The 20,283-nt window shown below is 45.7% G+C and overlaps 2 protein-coding genes across 8 annotated transcripts in view; one reads left to right on the forward strand and one right to left on the reverse strand.

The window, feature by feature from the left end:
- Window positions 1–1,345: 1,345 nt before the first annotated feature.
- On the reverse strand, window positions 1,346–3,126 carry LOC130457605 (translation initiation factor IF-2-like). Its single transcript, XM_056820189.1, has 4 exons — window positions 3,021–3,126; window positions 2,475–2,936; window positions 1,909–1,993; window positions 1,346–1,613 (listed from the first exon to the last, which is right to left on the reverse strand). Exons 1-4 carry the CDS (start codon window positions 3,124–3,126, stop codon window positions 1,346–1,348), a joined length of 921 nt encoding a protein of 306 aa, XP_056676167.1.
- ZZZ3 (zinc finger ZZ-type containing 3) overlaps window positions 2,423–20,283 on the forward strand; it is a 66,660-nt gene continuing 48,799 nt past the window's right edge. For 6 of the 7 annotated variants that reach the window (XM_056814894.1, XM_056814899.1, XM_056814893.1 and 3 more), the window contains exon 1: window positions 2,519–2,654. The gene's annotated coding sequence lies outside the window, so the exon portion shown is untranslated. Of the gene's footprint in view, window positions 2,655–20,283 lie in introns of all 7 variants that reach the window. The other variant, XM_056814900.1, reaches the window with a different exon arrangement.

A 20,283-nucleotide genomic window follows, 5' to 3' on the forward strand; every position in this document is an offset into this window, starting at 1 on the left:
TCTCATCATTTCCACTTTGTGTCCATCTATTGTGTCTGACTCTTGGTGACCCCATTGGGGGTTTTGGGGCAGGCCATTTCCTTCTCCTGCTCATTTTATAGATGAGGAAGCAAACAGTGGGACGTGACTTGGCCGGGATCATCCAGTCAGGAAGTGTCTGAGGCTGGATTTGAACCCAGGGCTTCTTGAGTCCAGGCTTCTTCTGACTGTGAGATGTATTGCTCTCCAGGCCCAGAACTCTGGGTGCCCAAGTTGCTACAAGAGAAATTTTCATGGATAAGACTTTTTTTGTGGTGCAAGAATGGGGCTTCCTCTCTCTTTCATTGTATCTTGGATGGGAAGGACACTCAAGTAGAATTCCTGCTCTCTCCCGATTCTCTCTCAAGAGGGAGGAAGGAGATTGATTCTGAGTCCCAATGGGCCCTTTCCTTTCTATTCCCCATCGTTGTGGTTCCACTTTATTGACTCGGATTCAGGGCACAGAATTGTACCCAGGGCTGTGTCCCCCAATTTCTCCTCATCATAATTCCTTCTGCATTGAGGTAGTATTATTATCCATTGATGGGAGGTGGTGGGCACTGGGCAGAGTCCAGGCCCTAGAATCGAGTGCAGCTTCACTTACTGAGTGGCTTCTGCCTGCCTCAGTTTCTTCCTCTGTGAAATGGAGACAATAATAGCCCCTACCTGTCCAGGTTGTTGCGAGGTTCTCTTCAATGGGCAAAAACGTAAGGGACCTGATAGATATGCCCAGTGACTGGCCCTCTCACCTGATGATGCTCTTCAGGAGCACCACATTGAGTCCTCTGGCGTGTGCTCTGGGCTTCGCTATTTCTGTTGTGGGCTTCTGGGGCAGTCAGCTATTAGGGCCCCACTTCTGGCGCTGCCGGACCACCGACCTGCCTCACCAGCTCGCCATTTTGGGCACCTGTCAAGGCTCCCCACTGGATCAATTGTTTTGCTGTGTGACCTTCGTTGGTTTCTAGGATCTTCCCCCCCCCCCCTTTCTTTCAGCAATCCTCACCACTGCCCAGGGTCACCCAGCCAGGAAGTGTGCAAGGCTCCATTTGAACCCAGGACCTCCTGTGTTCAGACCCCCTCTCTATCCACTGCGCCCCCTACTGGCCCTTCCCTTTCCCTTTTTTCAGTCACTCCTTGATTCAAGATTCCTTTACCTTGAAGGGCTCCAGACTTGAAGGCCGAGCTCTCCTGTAAGCAGTGACCCAGAGCCCAGCCAAGAGGCAGCAATTATTAAGCATCCACTGTGTGCAGGGCCCAAAGAGGCGGAGGAGAGTTCCTGCCCACAAGGAGTTTACCTTCTCTTTGCCCTATTCAAGGCAAAGTGCATTTAGGAAATGGCAGGCTGCTGGGGCGCCGGCCACTGCTCAGACCTGAAGGCGGTGGGGTACACGCTAAGCACCCCACCAGTGCGTTGGCCCTCCTCGGAGCTGCAGAGGAGGTCAGGCCCAAAGAATTTCCCAGCAGCCCCCGGGGGGCTCAAAGCTTTGGAGCGTTGGGGAGCCTCATGCTTCACAACGTTGTCTTCTCTGTCCCGGGGCTCCACTCTTCGGGGGGCTGCAGAGGATGATTCTTCGGGCCCTTCACGGCAGCCTCCACTGCTGAGAGACGCCCGACCTGGTCCAGTGTCCCCAGGCCATAGCATTTATCATGAAGGTCCCTGCTGGGGAAGCCGTGAGGTGGAGCTTGGCTCCATCTGGGGACCTGCGTGTCCCTGTGTGCCTAGGCTTTGGGAAGGAGCTCTCTTTTGAGACCCGCCCTTTTATTGGCTCCCTTCGTCTTCCCATGGATTTTATTGGATGCTGTCCACATGCCAGGGAGTTAGTGCTCGGAGCTTTGCTCCTCCCCCCGGCTGGGGCCCTCCTTGGCTGACCAGGGCAGGCCAGCTCTTACCTGAGGGGGGAAGTGCTGTTGCTGACCTCCTGGCCCCAGAGCTCAAATCCCAAGCTCTTGCAGGTCCTGAGGCCTGCTGCCCCGCCTGAGGTACCAGCCAAGGCGGGTGGCATGGGGAGGAGCCCTCTCTCTTTGAGCCTAGGTCTTCTGGGCACGGTGCCGCCCCCTAGCGGTAGAGGCTAAGCTTCTGGAGAGCAGGGCCCCGGCGCTGAATCTATGGGTGGGTGGGGGCTAAAACTGGAGTTTGGAAGGTATTGGGAACTCCTCAAAGAAACCTCACTCTTGGCCCCCGCACATAGTAGGTACCTAATCCATGCGCACCCCCAGCGGCCAGCCCGGTGCCGGCACACAGCAGGCGCTTCCCAAGACCCGCTGCCTGGCCCCAGCTAGGCAGATGTTTCCATTTGAATTACGAGGATCTTTATCATTCTCCGGATTCGAACCTGTGGAACAGAGGGAGGGGGCAGGGAAGGGGGAGGGGGATGAGCAGGGAGAACGGAGGGAGGGGCCGGAAGGAGGCGAGGGGGCGACAGCGGGAAGTGGCAGGAGCGGGAGGCGGGCCGCACCTGGAAGCGCCGCCGGGCGGGCGGGCGGGCTGGCGCAGGGGCCGCGGAGCGCGGCCGAGCTTCCGGGGGCGGCGGCGGCGGGAGCGGGGGCGGCGGCCTCCCTCTTGGCCTCGGCCTGGGCCTGGGCCTCGGGCCGCCCGCCGGCCGCTCTCTCCCGTCGGCTCCGCTGTGGCGCCCGAGGTAAGGAACAGAGCCGCTGGGGGCACGTGGCGGGCGGGGGAGGGCGATGGGGGATGGGGAGGGAACAGGACGGGGGAGGGGCCGCGGAGCCTGGATTCGGCTGCGCGCTGCATCCCGGGAGGGGAGGGGGCGATGGCTGTGTGGCGAAGCCCCCACGTGGGGCGGGGTGCGCGCGCCTGGGCTCGCCACCGCCGCCTCGCTTGGGGGCGGGCCGCAGGGCGCGCGCACGTTGGGTCACGACCCTACGTGCCGCTGGTGGCCACGTGACACGTAGGAACCCTTCTGATTTGATGTAAAACTTGGGTGTTGGAAGTTCTTAGCGGGTTCGGGGAGGGGGGGGAGCATTGTGCGCATGCTGCCCCCTGCGCCCTTCCCCTCGCTTCCTTGGCCCGGACTGAGACTCCCTGGAGTTCAGCTGCCGCCTCTCTCGCGACGAGCACTCCCCGGGCAGGAGTCGCGCTCGGAGCGCCATGTTGGCTCTTGCCTAGCCTCGCGAGATTTTGCGGGATTAGGCGGTCTCGCGAGACGGCCTGGCTCTCGCGGGAGGGGGCCGGCCGAGACCGGGGCCCTAGCCGGCGGCGCTGTCGGGGTTCCCGTAACCTGGGGAGCCGCCACTCTTCGGAGCAGGCAAGTGGCGGCGGTGAGGGCAGGGACTGGGCGGGCAACGGGGGCGGTCCTCAGGCACGGCGCCCCTCCCTCCGCGGGGCTCCCCGCCTCCACGGCATCCTGGGGGGAGGGGCCCAGGCGGCCCCTCCCACGTGCACGGCTGGGGGGGGCGGGAGGGCGGGACGCCTCCTTTGCCCCTTCTCTGAATGCTTTCACTGTAGACAGACAGACAGGCAGGGAGGCAGGGAGGCAGGGTCTGAGCAGGCCGAAACGAATTCCAGTGATTACAGCAGAGGTGCCGGACTCCTTCTGAAGCTGAGCCTTCTCCAGGCTGTCCCCGGGGTCCCTTGCTGGGTGTCAGGGAGGCACCACGTTTTACTCCGCCTGTTGGGCGCATCTCTTGGGTCCCCACCGGCCTCTGTAACACTCAGGCTGAGCCAACTGACTCCAACCGGCCGTCGGGGCTTTGAGGGAGCCCCAGCTTTGCTCCCTGTCCCCGCAGCTCCCTTGGGCTTGCCTGGAGCTGGGAAATGAGCCCCTCCATGGTGCCCCGGGATCCCAAGTGGGCCCTCCGTGCCTTTCCTTCTCCTCCCCAGCTTTCACCACAAAGTGACTGCACGGAGACTGGTGTAAGTGGACAGCTGACTTGGCAGGGGAGGCGAGGGGGTGCCGCTAGGCCGGGCCCTTAGAAATGGTGGGCTCTCGAAGAGACACTTGGAGTCTGGGAAGGCTGCTTGCCAGGCTCCGATGCTCCTCCAGGCATGCCCAGAGAGCTGGGGCTCCCTTCTGGTCCTGATCCTTCTGCGGATCATTTCTGTGCTTCCACACAGCAGCCGAGATCCCTGGTGTGCCTGGCTTCAGCTAGTTTTCCCGAGGCCTGGCAAAGGTAGCCTAGCGGGGTCAGGGACCTTTGTGATGACCCCCACTTAGCCCCATGCAGAAACAGGCCCAGAGTCTCCCCTGCAGCAAGGGGAACTTGGACCTCTGGAAGGACAGTGCCTTATGTGAGGTCCTGGCCCGAGCTGGACAGTTTGCATGGAGTGGCCAGAAGACAGCAGTGCAGGCCCTACTCACATTTAATCCTGCTCTCTTAAATTGCTGCTTGGGAAAAGGCTCGCCAGAATTTCGGCTGTTAGAAGTGCCTCATCAGAATTACGGTGACTGACTGTCTTGGCTCCCTTCCTTACCTTGAAGTTGGAGCCCCACAGTTTACTTCCAAGGCATCTTCCCGCCCAGTGTGCTTTGGTCATTAGTTAGGTGTTACAGCAGTGACAGGCAACTTCTCGAGCCAAGAGCCACAGAACAAGTGCCTCTGCTCCCCTTCCATCTTTGGATCCATCCTGTGTGCTGGTTCCAAGGCAGAAAAGCGGTCAGGGCTTGGCAGCAGGGATTCAGTGACTTGTCCACAGTCACGCCGCTAGAAAGTGTCAGAGGCCACATTTGAACCCAGAACCTCCAGGCTTGGCTCTCAATGCATTTAGCTGCCCCCACTAAGATTCTATTTTGAAAGATATTTGCCTGTCTTGGGTCTTATTTCAGGCTGTAAGGGCTTGCCTATTCCATGTCGTTAGTACTCTTTAAAAAGAAAGATGGAGTGTGCTCAGAGGAAGGGCTGCGAGAGCAGCGTCATGGAACCACAGAGTATGTGGAAGTGTGAGGAAGGGGCCCCAGTTATGAAGGCCTTCTAGATCCTGCAGGTGATGGGGAGCCAGTGCACTTTACTTAGTAGGAGGGTCGGAGGGTGACATGGCCCAGAGTGGGAAGAGACCTGTTGGCAGAGCTCTTGCCTGCTAGAGGTTGCTAGGTGGCCCGGCAGACCTGGCTGCGGTCGAGCCTCTATGTGGTAGGGCAGCCGGGCCACCCTGCCTGCTTTGGTTTCATCTTCCCTAAAACGAGCCTGATAAAAAGCGCAGATGACCCAGGGTGGTCATGAGGGTCAGATGAGCTCCCGTTTGTAAAGCAAACAATTCGTAGGCGCTCCTTTCTTTACCCTTCCCCGCGGTCGCGGGAGCTGCAGACAGGCATCAGGGGCCTGACATTGTGTCAAGGCTCGAGACACAAGAGTCTCATGGGCTGGGAGCTTACCCTCTGGGGAGGGCAAGGCTTAGCTGCCGGGGAGATGGAAAAGCCCCCAGGTCTTGGGGAACAGTGGCACAGTCGGGGATGCTCCTGCCTGTAACATCGCTACGGTCTCTGAAGTCAGGATGTTTGTTCGTGCCACCAACCCTGGTCTGGGGGCACTGTGGCTGTAGCACCTGCAGGAGGAGTCACTGGCTTGCCCGCGCTGGGCCCAAGAAGCCTTGCTCTTCTCCGTCAGATCCTAGGGGTGCCTCCCCGCTCCTTTGGCACCTTGATGACTGGAAGGCCTAGAGCAGGACCTGTGGTCTGGGAGGTGCTGCCACTCCCAGGGTCTCCTCTGCCCTGTGGAGTCTCAGGGGGCCCACTAAGTGAGGAAGAGGGCGAAGATGCTGCCTGGTTGGGGGTGTCTGTCGGGCTTCCCTAGGAGAAGCATCCCAGCGTCGGGAGGATCGTGGAGTCTGGGGGAGCTCAAGGAAGAGGGCCCGTGGCCAGAGAGTGTGACCCAGGACAGGGATCTGAAAAGGAAGCGGACTGAAGCCCGGAGGGACTTTGGGAGCCGGGTAGGGAATGGGCAATGGCAGCGCAGTCAGCTGTTTCTTTGGCCAGCTAGGAAATACTTCGGTCATCATCACAGGGAGGATCTGAAAGTGCGTCCAAGGAAGAAGTAATCTGTGAATCTCCTTTGCTGATGGGCTTTGACCCACGTGGGGCCTGTGGCGTTTTCAGGGGCAGGAGGGGCAGTGCGCACAGAAGTCCTCGTGGGTCCCGGGAGCCCAGGGACTAGGCGGGGTTAATCTCCAGGACCGCGTGCTTTCTTTTTGGGTAGACTCAGACGTCCATGAAAACCTCAGTAATAGCCGTAGTCTAGTGAATCACTTAATCTAGCAATTGTGACTCGTCACTGAAGTAACTCTTGGACTAGGTGAATTCTAAGCTCCTTCTGCCATATTATGCTTATCATAACCCAGAGCTGAAGTCTGGGAAATACGCCATCAATGAAAAGAAGTTTGGCATTTCTTTTGAAGAGTAACTTTCCACAGTGATCTGGGAATCCATTTCTGTTGCACCACTTCATTGAACGTTCACAGAAAAGTGCGCTATGCCTGGACTATGTGGACAGCCCTTATTTTAGTCTGCTCTGTACCTGCGTTTGGCCACTTGGGGAATACATGAGCCAGGCAGTGTTTGACACCTGGCATCCCGCAAGAGACCCTTGGACGCTGCTCCGTCCCCTCTTAAGAATTGGGAAAGCTCCTTCTCGTGAGCCCCGGCCTGTCTTGGTTCTTCTCTTCGCCTCAGTCCCTTAGTTTTGTTCTCTGGAACGAGAACCGACTCTTTCCTCAGGCTACCATCTCTCTTTTGCTGTTTTCCACCGAGACAAAATGATGTGGACCCAGATGACCAATTTCCTGGCTGGAAGAGAGTGCTAACTCTGGGGATATCAGGAAGGAGGAGGTGGTGCTTGAGTTGGACCAGGAAAGAAGGTGGAAGCGGGGGAAGAGGGAGAGCATTCCAGGCCTGTGGGATGGCGCTGAGGTTATAAGGAGGGCCAGAAGGCAGAAGCTAGAATATTCCTGTGTAGGGAGAACAATGCCCCGTTTGGCTAGAAAGTAGAAAGTGGGGAGGGGGATGGTAATGGAAAACTAGTCTGGGAAGAAAAGAAGGGCCAAGCTTGTAAAAAGTGCCTAGCACCATGCCTGGAACCTAGTAGGTCATCTTTTTCCCTCTTCTCTAGAGCACTCAAAGTTGATTGATTTATGTTTATTTTTGGAGAATTTTATTTATTTGTTACATTAAAACTTGAAAAGGCAGCATTTAACCAAAAACAAAAAGCAGAAGTGGGTGTAAATAGCTATGTCTTCTGTTTCTGCTTATCAGTTCTTTCTCCGGAGGTGGACGTTCACAAGTCACTCTTTAAAGATGAATTTTGTAACTGTATGTAATGTTTTCTTGCTTCTCCTCATTGGCTTTTTGTGTACTCTTGGAAGTTTTTGGAGAGGGGAATGGCATAGTTGGCCTTCTGCTTTGGCTATATCAGTTTGGTAGCTCGTGAGACTTGGAGAGGGGAGTACCTGGAAGCAAGGGCGATTGTGGCCGTCCAAGGCCAGGGAGAGATGGGATTCTGGCCTCGAGTGGACAAAAGGGACGAGAGGCCTCAGTTCCTTTAGGTGTCTTTCCCTTGTGTGATTGTGTGTTAGAGAATCTGATCTCGGTCTCCTAGCATTAGAACGGGTCCTCTCTGTTCTTGGGAGGCCACACAAATGTGAGCCGACCTCCTCTGTCTACACTATTTTTCTAGCATTTTTTCCATTCATTTTGGGGTTTCTGATGGCCGTAGTGTGCTCTCTCCCTCCTCCCTTTCATATTTCTCTGTTGCCCTCTGGATGAGCTGCGATTTTCTTCAGTGGAAGGAATGTGAGGTTCGTAAGTCTGAAGGCAGGCCTCACTCTGCCATGCTAGCTTAAATTCTTTCTCCCTACGTGAAATGGGGAGAGTGAGGGTAGCTTAGGGGACTTCGTGTCCCTTCCAGCTTTACACCTGTGAGCCTGTCGATACTAGTGTCTTGGAGATGCCACTCAGGTCGAAGCCGTCAGTCAGGAATCCCTTCCGTAGAGCCCCAGAGAATACCGGAGGAGCAATAAGTCCTTCTGAGGAAAGCTGCCCCCCAGTGCCCACTCTGGAGTTCCTCATCCTAGAATGTGATGGGGGAGCTTGCTGCCATTATGATCTCAGAGACAGGACTTGCATGCAGGCCGCTTCTCGGGGCTCTGTAATAGGACAGTAAAAGTGTTTATTTTGAAAAGAGGCTTCAAGTCACTGAGAGGCACGTCAAGTTTTCCAGATTCAGTCTCTTTCTGGTCCCTCCTATTCAATTCTCCCTCCAGCATGCTCTGTACAAGATTTCTGTCCACACAGCTTCCTATCATTAATTTGGCCCAAAGGCCATCTTCAGAGAAGAGAGGCCTTGGAGTCTGAATTGGAAGGGCCCTTGGGGCCAACATGCGCTGAATGAACCCCCTGACCTCACCATTTCTCTGGCTGAGCTTGCCCTGCTGGCATGATCTCTGGCCTTTCTAGACACATCTTCCACCTTCCCCACCTCCACCCTGGAACGTGGCACTTGGAGTAGCTGAGACTCATTCCTTCTGAAATGGCTCCGACAGAAAGGAGTACAGTCGCCTCTGTTGTCTTGGACTCTCAGTGCCTCCACAGCCACCTCCTACCCCCGCTTCCTTTCCACCTTATACTTTGCAAGCTTATTTTTGCAATCCCTTAGAACTTTTAGCCTTGATTCAATGTGGTCTCACATTCCAGCCCTTCAGGATCTTCTTGGAGCTTGACTCTGTCATCCCTCCGTAAACACGCCATCCGTGATAGGCAGAGTCAAGGGCAGCCTTTGGAAGCACTCTGCAAGTGTCTTCCAAGCTGAAAGAGAACCCTCAGTGTCAACAGCACGGCAGGATTTGAAATGCACGTGTCACCCCTAGTTTAAAGGTATTCTAAGAAATAGACGCTCGACTTTGATCAGGGCAGGCCTCTGCATGTGGACAGTTTTCCTTAAAAGAAGGGCGTTGTACTGTTTGTCACTCTTCTGGGGAGCTGCTGCTTTGACGCTACTAGTGACCCTTTAATCCCCCAATCCCCTGGCCTTTTCCTGACTTCTCTAAAGCTTTTTAATTCTGTTGTTGACCACTCCCTGTGGCGAGATGATTTTTCTACTCTCTGCGCTGGAGATGCCCCACTCTCGAGCGGCTTTCCTCCTCCTTTAAAGCCTTGGCTGACTTTCCAACTCCTGGCTTTCCTGTTAGCATGGCTCTTCCACTGAGGGCTGTCTTTGGGCCAGAAACGTCTCTGACAGGAGGCGCGCAACATGTTTCGGCGCTGCTTCTCCAGAGACACAGCTAAGCATTGTATTGATCTCTTAAGTCTTTCCAAGTTGTTTTACTTGACAGTGTGGTTGTTCTTGTATAATTGTTCTTCTGGTTCCGCTCTTCACTCTGCATCAGACAATAAATACTACCTACAACTACTAAAACCAAAACAAACTTTTTTAATGCCGTTAACATTCCTCTGCCACAGTTTATTCAGCTATTGTCCAACCGTTGAGCACCTCTTTGAGATTTTTTTTTCTTTTCAGAACCAGGTAGCTTATTTTGTTTGTGACTCTTCCCGCCCAAATATTTCCTTTCCTCTTATCATCCTCCTCCTCCTCCTCCTCCTCCTCCTTTGTTTCCCTGTTGAGTTTAATGTGTTTCCATACGTGTGTGTGTGTGTGTGTGTGTATGTTCACTCCTCCTCAGTCCCTTTCAGCTGAGTGAGGTTTGTCTGATGCCTTCTTCCCCTATCCCTTCCTTTGGGTTTGCGTCCTCTTAGGCCCTCTTGAGATCAGAAATAGCAAGCTCTTTTTCCTTTCTCTATTAATACAGTCCTTTCACAAACCTTCCAGTTAAACAATTAGTCCACTCTCATGTTCTCCGATTTTCAACTTTCTTTAACTCCCTTGATAACTTTACAAAATGTTCAGATTCTGAAGGATCACTTTTTTCTTTTTAGAATTTGAATACTATGTTAGTTGCTCAAATATGTACCTTTTAGTCTTTGTATTTGCTTCCTCCCCCCCCCCCCCCATTTACATGTAGAAACAATTTTTTTTAAACCCTTACCTTCTGTCTTGGAGTCAATACTGTGTATTGACTCCAAGGAGAAGAGTGCTAAGGGCTAGGCAATGGGGGTCAAGTGACTTGCCCAGGGTCACACAGCTGGGAAGTGTCTTGAGGCCAGATTTGAACCTAGCACCCTCGTCTCTAGGCCTGGCTCTCCATCCACTGAGCCACCCAGATGCCCCCTAGAAACAATTTTTGACAATTGTTTTTTGACATTTTAGAATTCAAGTTTTCTTCCTCATTTCCTTCCCCCCCTCCAGGTGGTGAATAGTCTGATATAGGTTATGTCTCTACTTTCCTGTAATTCATATTTCCATCACTTGTATAATAGAAATCTCATGAAGGAAATAAAGTGGAAGTGGCAGGCTTTGATTTGCACTCAGACCCCCAACAGTTCCTTCTTTGACTGTAGAGCATTTTCATCATGAGTCCCTTGTGGTTATCTTGAAGACTTGCTTTGTTGATAATAGTTTAATCCTTCATAGTTGATCATTATAATGTTTCATTTACTGTATGCATTGTTCTTTCGGTTCTACTCACTGCACTTTGCATCAGTTCATATGAGTCTTTCCAGGTTTTTCTGAACTTGTCTTATTCATTATTTCCTATGGCACTATAGTATTCCATTACAACCATATACCACAATTTGTTCATCTAATCCCCAAGTAATGGAAACCCCTCAGTTTCTAATTCTTTGAAATTATAAAAAGAGCTTCTACAAATATAAATATTTTGGACAGGTAGGTCTATTCCCCTTTTCTCTGATCCCTTGCATTTGCATCTGAAAGTTCCTTCTGGGTTATAATTTCTTCATTAGAAATGCCTCAAAGTTCAGTTCAAAGTTCAAGATGCCTCAAAGTTCAAAGACCCATTTTCCTCCCCTTTTGGATGATACTCCATTGCGTACAGTAATATATTCTTGGTTGAAAGTCTATCCTTTTTGCTTTTTGGTATTCCAAGCTGTTTTATTGTTTATAGTAGAAGCTGCCAAATCTCATTTAATTCTGACTGTGGTTCCTTTGCATTTGATTGCTTCTTTTTCAGTTATTGCTGTATTTCGTCTTTGAGAGGGGAGCTCTATATTTTTGCAGTGACATTACTAGAACTTTTCATGAATGATCAGTGGATTCTTGCTATCTTTGCTTTGGCTTCTGCTTTAAGTAGATAGATCTGGATAGTTTCCATTTGTGATTTTTTTTGAAATATGGTGTGAAGCTTTTTTCTAACTCATGGTTTTTAAGGAGTCCCGTGATTCTTTTTTTAAAAATTAAGTTTATTTTAATGAATTAATTTAGAATATTTTTCCATGGTTATATGATTCATGTTCTTTCCCTCCTCTCCTCCCACTCCCCTCCAATAGTCAAAAAGAAATTCCACTGGGTCACTGATCAAGACCCATTTTCATATTATTAATATTTGCACTAAAGTGATCGTTGAGTCTGCATCCCTAATTATACCCCCATTGAACCATGTGATCAAGCAGTTGTTTTTCTTTTGTGTTTCTTTCCCCACAAATTTTTCTTTGAATCCCATAATTGTTAAATTATCTCTGTGACCTGTTTTCTAGGTCGTTTATTATTGACATAATTTATATTATTACATACATTATTTACATAATTCATAGGAAATGAATTTGGTACCTCTGTCATGTTGCCTTGATTTTGCTATGTTCAGAGCAAAAAGAACAATGGTGTATGTAGTCCCACTGTTGGGTTAGATGTGTAGGAGTAAAAATGGATAAATATTCCTAGTATTTAAAAATATATAGAATTTTTAAGAAATCAAAAGAGAGGGAAAAGAAAAAAGGTTCTTTCAGTCAAGTGAGCAGAGCAAAGAGAGACAGACCACACCTACAGCACTTTACCAAAAGCACAAGCTCTGAAAAAAGAGCCTCTCATGTGTGGGTCTCAGCCAAATTTATCTCCCAAGCATCCTTAAATGAGGATATAACAAAAGGATGCTGGGAATGTAGCTCAGGTGTGCCAAAATTTCCACCTGCATGACCCCCTGTGATCCTTTGGGAGACCAGTCTACCAAATGGATCATTTTAAACATAATTAACTCTAAGGTACATACAATTTTACATAGGGAAAATACAACTTGGGGATAAGTAAACAAAAGGGAATCAAGAACAAAACCAATTGGGGGCAATCCCCTTTGGTAGAACAAAGTACATATAAACAAATGTTTTCAACCCCCCAGTTTTGCTCAGGAACTCCTGGAGCAGCATGAGGTCTCCGTGGGCATCTCCATGGAATCTTCCACTAGGAATTCAGTCTCTGGATTTCAGGAGGCAATAAATTTCTTACCCTTAAAAATTTTTTTTTCCTCAAAAGGAACTTAAAACTTTTCATTATGAAATAAAAACACATTCCCCCCTAAGGAGGATATCAACACATTTCTCTCCCCCCTCTCCCTGGAGGCTACAGAGATACATATAGGAATCACACAGGGATATATGGTCAAGTCATAAGGTATATGAATCAATTATCAGAAACATCAAAGTATCCAAAGAAATTAAAAAATAAACCTCTAAGTGAAATATAGATTATCAAAAATGTGAAAAACTTATACAAAAAAGGGGGAGGGGAATTCCCAAATCACAAGAGGTTCTTACAACGATCCATGTCCTATAAGCCTGCAATAACAATCACTCAGTAACTCAATTGAGTCTGGACTACAGTAAGTTGTCACATCATGAAAGAAAATAGAAAAGAAAGACTAGGTCTCGAAACAAATGGGAAAAAGCATTCCTTGCTTTGACTCTTTCATTCGCTTTTAAGGATAATGGAGCAAGAACAATCAATGTTATATAATTAATAGAGTGTGGCACAAGGAAGTCCTATATTTAACATGTTATACAGCTGCAACCTCGAGTTTCACACATGATCAAATCCTTTTGAACTCTTTGCGCAGAATGTCATAAGTCACTGTATGATTGGTTTTTACCTTTTGTGCTTGTGTGGAGCTTCCCATTGCTCCTTTGTGGTCCGTTTTTTTTTCCTTGATTTCGACATATTCATTGAGCAAAAGTCTTTTGATATAAGTTTGTGGTAGGTTGAAAGTCCAAAGCTTTTTGGGTATGCATCTATATGCCAGGCAAATGGACATATTAGCTTATTCTATTGCAAAAAGTAAAGAGGTTAAAAAAATCTTTTCAATATTGATGACGTGCCTTAAATATTAAAAAATGAAAAAAAAACCCCTCAAAATCTGTATCTCACATGCAGGAAGAAAAACAATTAAAAATATCAAAATTCTATATATTTTACAATCGCAGTGGTAAAATATAGAGGCTACTTGCTGAAAAATAAGATTCATTTCCTCTTTAACTTGCCATGATCTGCAGTGTGAGTGCAAATGAGGTAGATAATGTAATGGAGGTATAGCAGCAATAATACATTTAAGAGAAAAAAGATTTATATAAGGCACAAAATGTTGTAAAAGGCACATCAGGTCAATATAAGTCACTAATATAGTTGTTGCTTTTTATTTTTTAGGTAATATGTATTGTTATATAAGGGCAATTTGTTCAAATAGAAGGATCAAATACAGTGCAACAAAATAATACAGATCCAACAATAGGAAAATCATCACTATCAATAGTCAAATAAAATCAGTACAATCAATTATTCATTATAAACAGAAGGTACTCATTTTAAATGACTACAATGAATCCTTGAGTCCCTCTCCCCAATTTTAATCGCTGTTGGTATAGTCAATAGGACTTGGAAAGGTCTATCATAGGCAGGTTTAGTTGACCCAGTACTTTTGAAATTCTTTATGTAGACGCTATCACCGGGGTTTAAATCATGAAGCAAGAAATCTATGGGGCCTGCCTGAACAGCAGCTCCAGAGACATGAAGTTTGCAAAAATTAAAATTAAATCTCAAATAATAAAATATCATATATTAAGGGATTTGTTAATGATCATTAGAAATCAAGGAATAAAGAAAATACAAAGTAAAGATGTGCCCATGGCTGATTAGGCATTTCAAAATCCCCACTCACCACCGTTACCATGCTGGATGCCAGCCAAAGAGTGGGCAGGACCCTCCCCTTTCTTACCCAATATCCCGTCTACAGGAAGTACATGACAGGAAGTCAGTGGGCTCCTGGGAAATGTAGTTTTTTTTTTTTAGGGTAACAGATTTTCAATTATACATTCCCTCTTGAGATCCATCGAAGACTAGTCTCTCCAATGGATCTTGTAAACATAACCAACTTTTTTTTTTTTAACCCTTACTTTCTGGGTTCCAAGGCAGAAGAGCAGTAAGAGTTAGGTAATGGTATTGAATGACTTGCCCAGGGTCACACAGCTGGGAAGTGTCTGAGGACAGATTTGAACCTAGGACCTCCTGTCTCTAGGCCTGGCTCTCAATCCCCTGAGCCTAGCTGCCCCCCATAACCAACTTTTAAATTATAGTAATTTAGGGATAAAAGGAAAGAGAACAAAACCAATGATTGCTAGGTGCATTGACAAAAAAGTCAGTTGGGGGCAATACCCTTTGGCATAAGAGTATACATACAAAACAAATTCATTCAACCCTACACGGTTCAAATTACCTCATCCAAAAGTTCACTCTGGATCTTCTGGTGCAGTGTGTGGTCTGATCTGTGGAGGCATCTTCATTATGCCTTCTTCAAACACTTCACTTTCTGGATTTGGAGAGGTATCATGTTTCTTATCCTAAAATTACTCTCAAAAAGAATTTAAACTTTGCATTTTAGAATAAAAATACATTCTCCCCGAAGAGAGTGTTGAAAAACACAGGGATCACTTAGGGATACATGGCTGAATTATGAGGTATATGAATCAATTGGCAAGAGAAAGAAAAAACATTTAAAAAATCCAAATAAAAGAGAAAAGATAACTTTTGGATGAAATACAGACTATCAAAGTTTTATGTGTAAACATTTTAAGTAAAGGAAAATAAACCTATAACAGGTCCTTAAAACAGGGCCCAATTAAAGTGATTTCTGTCCCACTAGTCTGTAGGACAAAATGCAGTAATATTTCACTCACCCATTTTCAGCCAAGTCTACAGAAAATTGTCATCCTATAAGAGAGGAAAAAGGACTAGGTTTTTGTGTGATAGGGAAGTTTCATTCCCTGGTCTGATTTTTCCTTCACTATCAGAGATAGGGGGAGCCAGGATGATAGCCAAACTTTGGTACTTGTCTGAGTGTTTCATAAAGAGTGTGGTATGAGGTGTCCTACATCTTAAAATGTCAAGCGTCGCAACCTCGAGTCTCACACTAGGTTCAAGTTCTTTTGGATTGGCTTAGAAGTTCATCAATCCTACCTGGATTGGTTTGGTCTTTTTTGTACCTTGTGCTCCATTGGCACTATGCAAGTGACTTTGTGCTTCTTTGGCACTGTGCAATGACTCTCTTTGTTTTCCTTTCTCCTGGAATCAGACAGAATCATTAAGCAATAATTTTTTTTAAACAATCAATGGCATCATTTTTATAGTCTAAAGCTTTGGGTATGCATTGACATTAGGGCAAATGTATTTTAAACTTATTGCAAAATCAAAAAAGTTAAAGAAAATCTTAATACTATTGACATGTGCTTCAAACACAAAAAGGAGAGAAAAAACAAAACTGAAATAACATCTTGCACATGCAAGCAAAAACAATAAAGTTTTTAAAAATAAAAAATATGTAGCTTACATTGACATTCATTGCTTACATTGACATCATTGACATACTGTGTCAGCTAAGGAAAGGTAGAATACAAAGGTTTCTCACCAAAAAATGAGATCCATTTTCTCTTCAAATTTGGCCATGATCCACTGTTAGTGCAAGCAAATGATTTTCATAAAGTTACAGTTTTTTAATAAAGCACAGTAATACAACAGGTAATGCACGTGCAAAAAATATCAAAATCTCCCAAATTCACAATAGTCCAGTTAATTACAATAGCAAACAAACCCGCTATCATATTTTACATGAATCTGCTGTATGACATTAGAAGCTAATGGATACTTGTCAAAAGTTTTTCAGGTTTAGCAATATTTCAACCTTGATGGTGATATTAAAAAAAAAAATCTATTACTACCATCATTATAAAAATGTGGCAGAGAAGTCTAGAAAAAACCTCTGTACTGTTACTGTTGGGTCTAAAAATGTCACCAGGAATTTAGAGCATTCTGGTGAAAGGGTATAGTAGCTGAAGAGTTACAAATGAGAGATGCTCCCTCATCAGAGCCATCCAGGGGTACCATGCCCTGGGATTAACTTCCCAGCTCCTTTGATATAAGACTCATGTCCCATTCATTCACATTTTTACAAATGCGGGAGGTGGGAACTATAATTGTACTTCACTTCAGCTACTAAAATGGACTATTTGCCTCTTGTTACAAATAATTCAGAGGCAGGCAAAATGATCAGTCAGAGTTATTGAAATTAAAAAAAAAATCATGTCTAAAGACCCCTTAAATTCAGTTTGAGATATTTATCTCATTAAATTCTCTAAAGGTTGTTAACCAGATTGACAGAGTCCATCATTACCTGTGTGACATTTTAACAAAGCCAAAGTGGAAGAAAAAGCTGGTTATGGACTTTTATAATATTTTACAATATTTTGTTCAGTAGTTATTATATCATATATATATATATAATATAGTTATTATATCCCCTATGGGATAAGTAACAATATATCTAATAGTTAAAACACAGTAGATTAAACTGATTCAGTGCAACAGAATAGTATTGATCAGATTAATATATGAACTTAAAACAATGAAATTAAATCTTAAAGCAGACAATCAGCAAAATACAATAAAATACATAGACTTTCGTAAAATAGTCTGAAGAGGCTTAACATTTTCACCTCCAGTCTCCAGTTCCTTCTCTATCAGTTTTGATGCCTATTGTCAGATTTTTGGGCTCTCCCATAGTGAGGGAGAATTCCTTGCTGAACATGGTGAGGAGGATTCCCAAATTGGATGAATCCTAGAGACTGGGCAGGCCCAAAATGGCCAAGGGTTGTAGGGAGATGAATTTCTCCCCAGAAAATCTCAGGCAATAAAAGTGAAAGAATCAGTGTATTCATGAATGATAGAAGCTGTTTGAAATAGGCAAGGTAGTGCTCTTTCATAGAGTATGCCCTGCTTGTAATTTACTTCCTGTTTAGAAGAGTAACTTTCTTCTTCCCTTCCTCCTGAGGTAAAGTGCTAGTTTCCCCAGCCACATGGAGAGGGAGTTATGAGGCAATTGTTTAAGAAAAATGCACCCTAATTTTTACCAGTTGTTTGGAGAGCGGCTCCAAGAACTCCTAACTTCTTGGGGGCAGCAATTAGCAGCCCAGCAGGATCAGGAACAGTGGTCAGGGCAGAGACTGAAAAGGAGCCAGGAGTAGGAGTGGGGCTGGAGATCAGGAGGATTGCCAGAGGCAGCAGTGAGGAACTGAGGAACAAGTAGAGTCCCCCGGCTAAAAATAGCTCAGAAAGTGGCCAGGCAAAAAGTAGGGAAAGAAAAAGACAACAGCTCTAAAGAGAGTTTGGAGTTCCCTTGAAGTTTGTGAGAGTGAGTGGGTGGGTGGGTGGATTGGGTTGGTGGAAAACTTTGGCAGGAGAAACATGGCTTAAGAAATTTATCTAGGCTATCTTTAAAAATTGAGTTTTTCCTCTAGGTTCTGGTTACCATCAATGTAAAGGTTAAAATTAAATCTCCAATGTGAAAATGTTATGTTTTAGGGATTTATTAATGATCATCAGAAAACAAAGAATAAAAAGAATACAAAATAAAGACCATGTGCCCATGGCTGATAAGCCATTTCAAAATCTCCACTCACTACCATTACCATGCTGGTTGCCAGCCAAAGAGTGGGTGGGACTCTCCCCATCCTTGCCTAATATCTCCTGTCTCCAGGAAGTACATAATGATAAGAAGTCTGTGGGCTCCTGGGAAATGTAGTTCTTTTTTAGGGTAATAGATTTTCAATTATTTAAGTTCTCCCAATTTCTTTTGTAATTGTCTGATATATGTAGCAATAGTTGTATCCTCTCTTAATAGTGAGATATAGGCAGGGGTAAATGGTTGCACCTGAATAGGTGGATGTCCAAATAGCATCTCAAGTGGTGAGATGTATAAACCACCACTGGGTCTGCTTCTGAGATAAAAATAAGGCCATTGGTAGAATTTCAGGCCTTTTTAAATGAGTGTGCACAATTTTCCAATCATAGTTTTAAGTTCTTTATTCATTCTTTCAACTTGACTGGAGCTTTGGGGATGGTATGGTGTATGAAATTTAGGAGTTATTCCCAAACATGAATTAATTTGTGATAAGATCGGATCTGTAAAATGAGTTCCTCTATCTGAATAAATCCTGCTGGTAGGTTAAAATGAGGAGTAATTTCTTTCAAAAAATTTTTGGTAACCAAAATAGATGTGGCCCAAGCAGTAGGAAATGCTTTAGGCCACCTGGTCAACTGATCGACCATGACCAAACAAAATTTATACTGTTCAGATTTTGGCATAGAGATAAAATCAATTTGTAAGTATTCAAATGGTGTGTAAGCTAGAGGACGTCCACCAAAGACTTTTCCATGAAAAGCATGCTGATTAAAGGCCTGGCAGGTAGGACAAACTGTACATACTTTGGAGGCAATTGTAGTTATTCCAGGTGCTATTTATATATTTTTTAACAGTCTGCAATGCCTTGGGTGCTGAAATGACCATGTTTATGGATGGAGTGACAAATTTGATTATAGAAATTTTAGGGAGCATAAGTTTGCCTTCTGATGATACCCATATTCCATTAATTTGTTTGGCTTTAAATTTTTTCTACCATTTTTCCACTTCCTTGTCATTGTAGGAAAGGGATAGATCCAAATTATTAGTAATTGTTAGGGTAAAAATTAATCAGGCCCTTCCAAAGCCGCTAGCTTTGCTGAGGTGCCTGCTCGTTCATTTACCCTGGAGATGAGGTCAGTACAATGCGTGTGGGCAGAGCAGTGAACCACAGCTATGGCTTTGGGGTGTTGGAGGGCAGAAACAAGGTCAGTAAGAAGGGATGCATTGGCAATACATTTTCTAGCTGATGTTAAGAATCCCCTCTGAAGTCATAGAATGCCAATAGCATTACATATGCCGAATGCGTAACGGGAGTCTGTGTAAATTGTGACTCTCTTATGCTTTGCAATGATTCATGCGTGTTTTAAAGCTGTGAGTTCTGCATCTTGTATACTTATATATGAGGGTAAGGAAGCTGACCAGAGAGTGGCAAATTCGGTAACTACCACAGCTCTTATATAGCTCACGCCATCCTTCATAAACAAAGAACCATCTGTAAATAAAATTAAATCTGAATTATCCAAAGGGCTATCAAGTAAATCATTACGAGGTTTATCAGCAATAGACACTAAAGATGTACAGTTGTGTAAAGGTTCTCCGGAAGTTTGCAAACCAGGGAGCAAGGTTGCAGGATTAAGAACTCCACAGCATTTTAAGGTGGTTTGTTTGTTATTTAATGTGGTTATTTTGTATCTCATGATTCTTTGGTTGGTAAATGCCTGTGTCCTATATCTTAATAATAATACCTTGACCTTGTGTGGGCACATCATGGTCAGAAGGCATCCTAACACTGGATCGGGAGATTTGGTAACTAATAAAGCTGTGGCAGCTACTCCCCTAAGGCATGGTAGTGCTTTTGAAGCAGCTAGACCCAACTGGGCAGAATAATAGGCTACCGGGCATTGAGCAGGTCCTAAATGTAGAATTAGAACACCTGAAGCTACTCCTCTTGTTCATGGACTTATAAGGTAAATGGCTTGTAGTAATCTGGGATGCCTAGAGAAGGGGAAGACAGGTTAGCCTGTTTTAGATTTGAAAGATCTGTCAGATATTCCTTTTCCAATTTAAGTTGTTCAGGGACCGAATTTTTTGTGAGTGATATGAGGGGCTTAGTGATTTCTCCATGAAGGGATCCACTTCTGACAAAATCTCATTCCTCCAAGAATGGCCCTCAATTGATTCTTAGTGGTAAGAGCACTTAAATTTTGGATACTTTCAGTATGTTTAGATGAGGTAATATGAGACCCAGTAGTTAAAATAATTCCTAAATATTGTAATTTGGGGAGATAGCACTGAACTTTTTCTTTGGAGACCTTGTGACCTCTCTTATGTAGCTACAAAAGAAGGTGTTTGCTACCCTCTTGGCATGCTTCAGCATTAGGTGATGCCAAGAATAAATTGTCCATATATTATATTAAATTTAATGTTTTTCATTTCTGTGTTTAAATTTAATGGCATCAATACCAGCAGTTAAGAAT

Source organism: Monodelphis domestica, chromosome 2 (genome assembly GCF_027887165.1).
Source record: "Monodelphis domestica isolate mMonDom1 chromosome 2, mMonDom1.pri, whole genome shotgun sequence".
NCBI classification, from domain to species: Eukaryota; Metazoa; Chordata; class Mammalia; order Didelphimorphia; family Didelphidae; genus Monodelphis; species Monodelphis domestica.

Bases quoted from the DNA above. Each gene is read 5' to 3' on its own strand.
- LOC130457605 (XM_056820189.1), bottom strand. From the start codon at position 3,126: ATGGCGCTCCGAGCGCGACTCCTGCCCGGGGAGTGCTCGTCGCGAGAG. The intron at 2,937-3,020 runs GCAGGGGGCAGC...ACATCAAATCAG, and splicing joins AAGGAAGCGAGGGGAAGGGC to AAGGGTTCCTACGTGTCACG. The intron at 1,994-2,474 runs GTGCGGCCCGCC...CTGGTACCTCAG, and splicing joins CCGCCCGGCGGCGCTTCCAG to GCGGGGCAGCAGGCCTCAGG.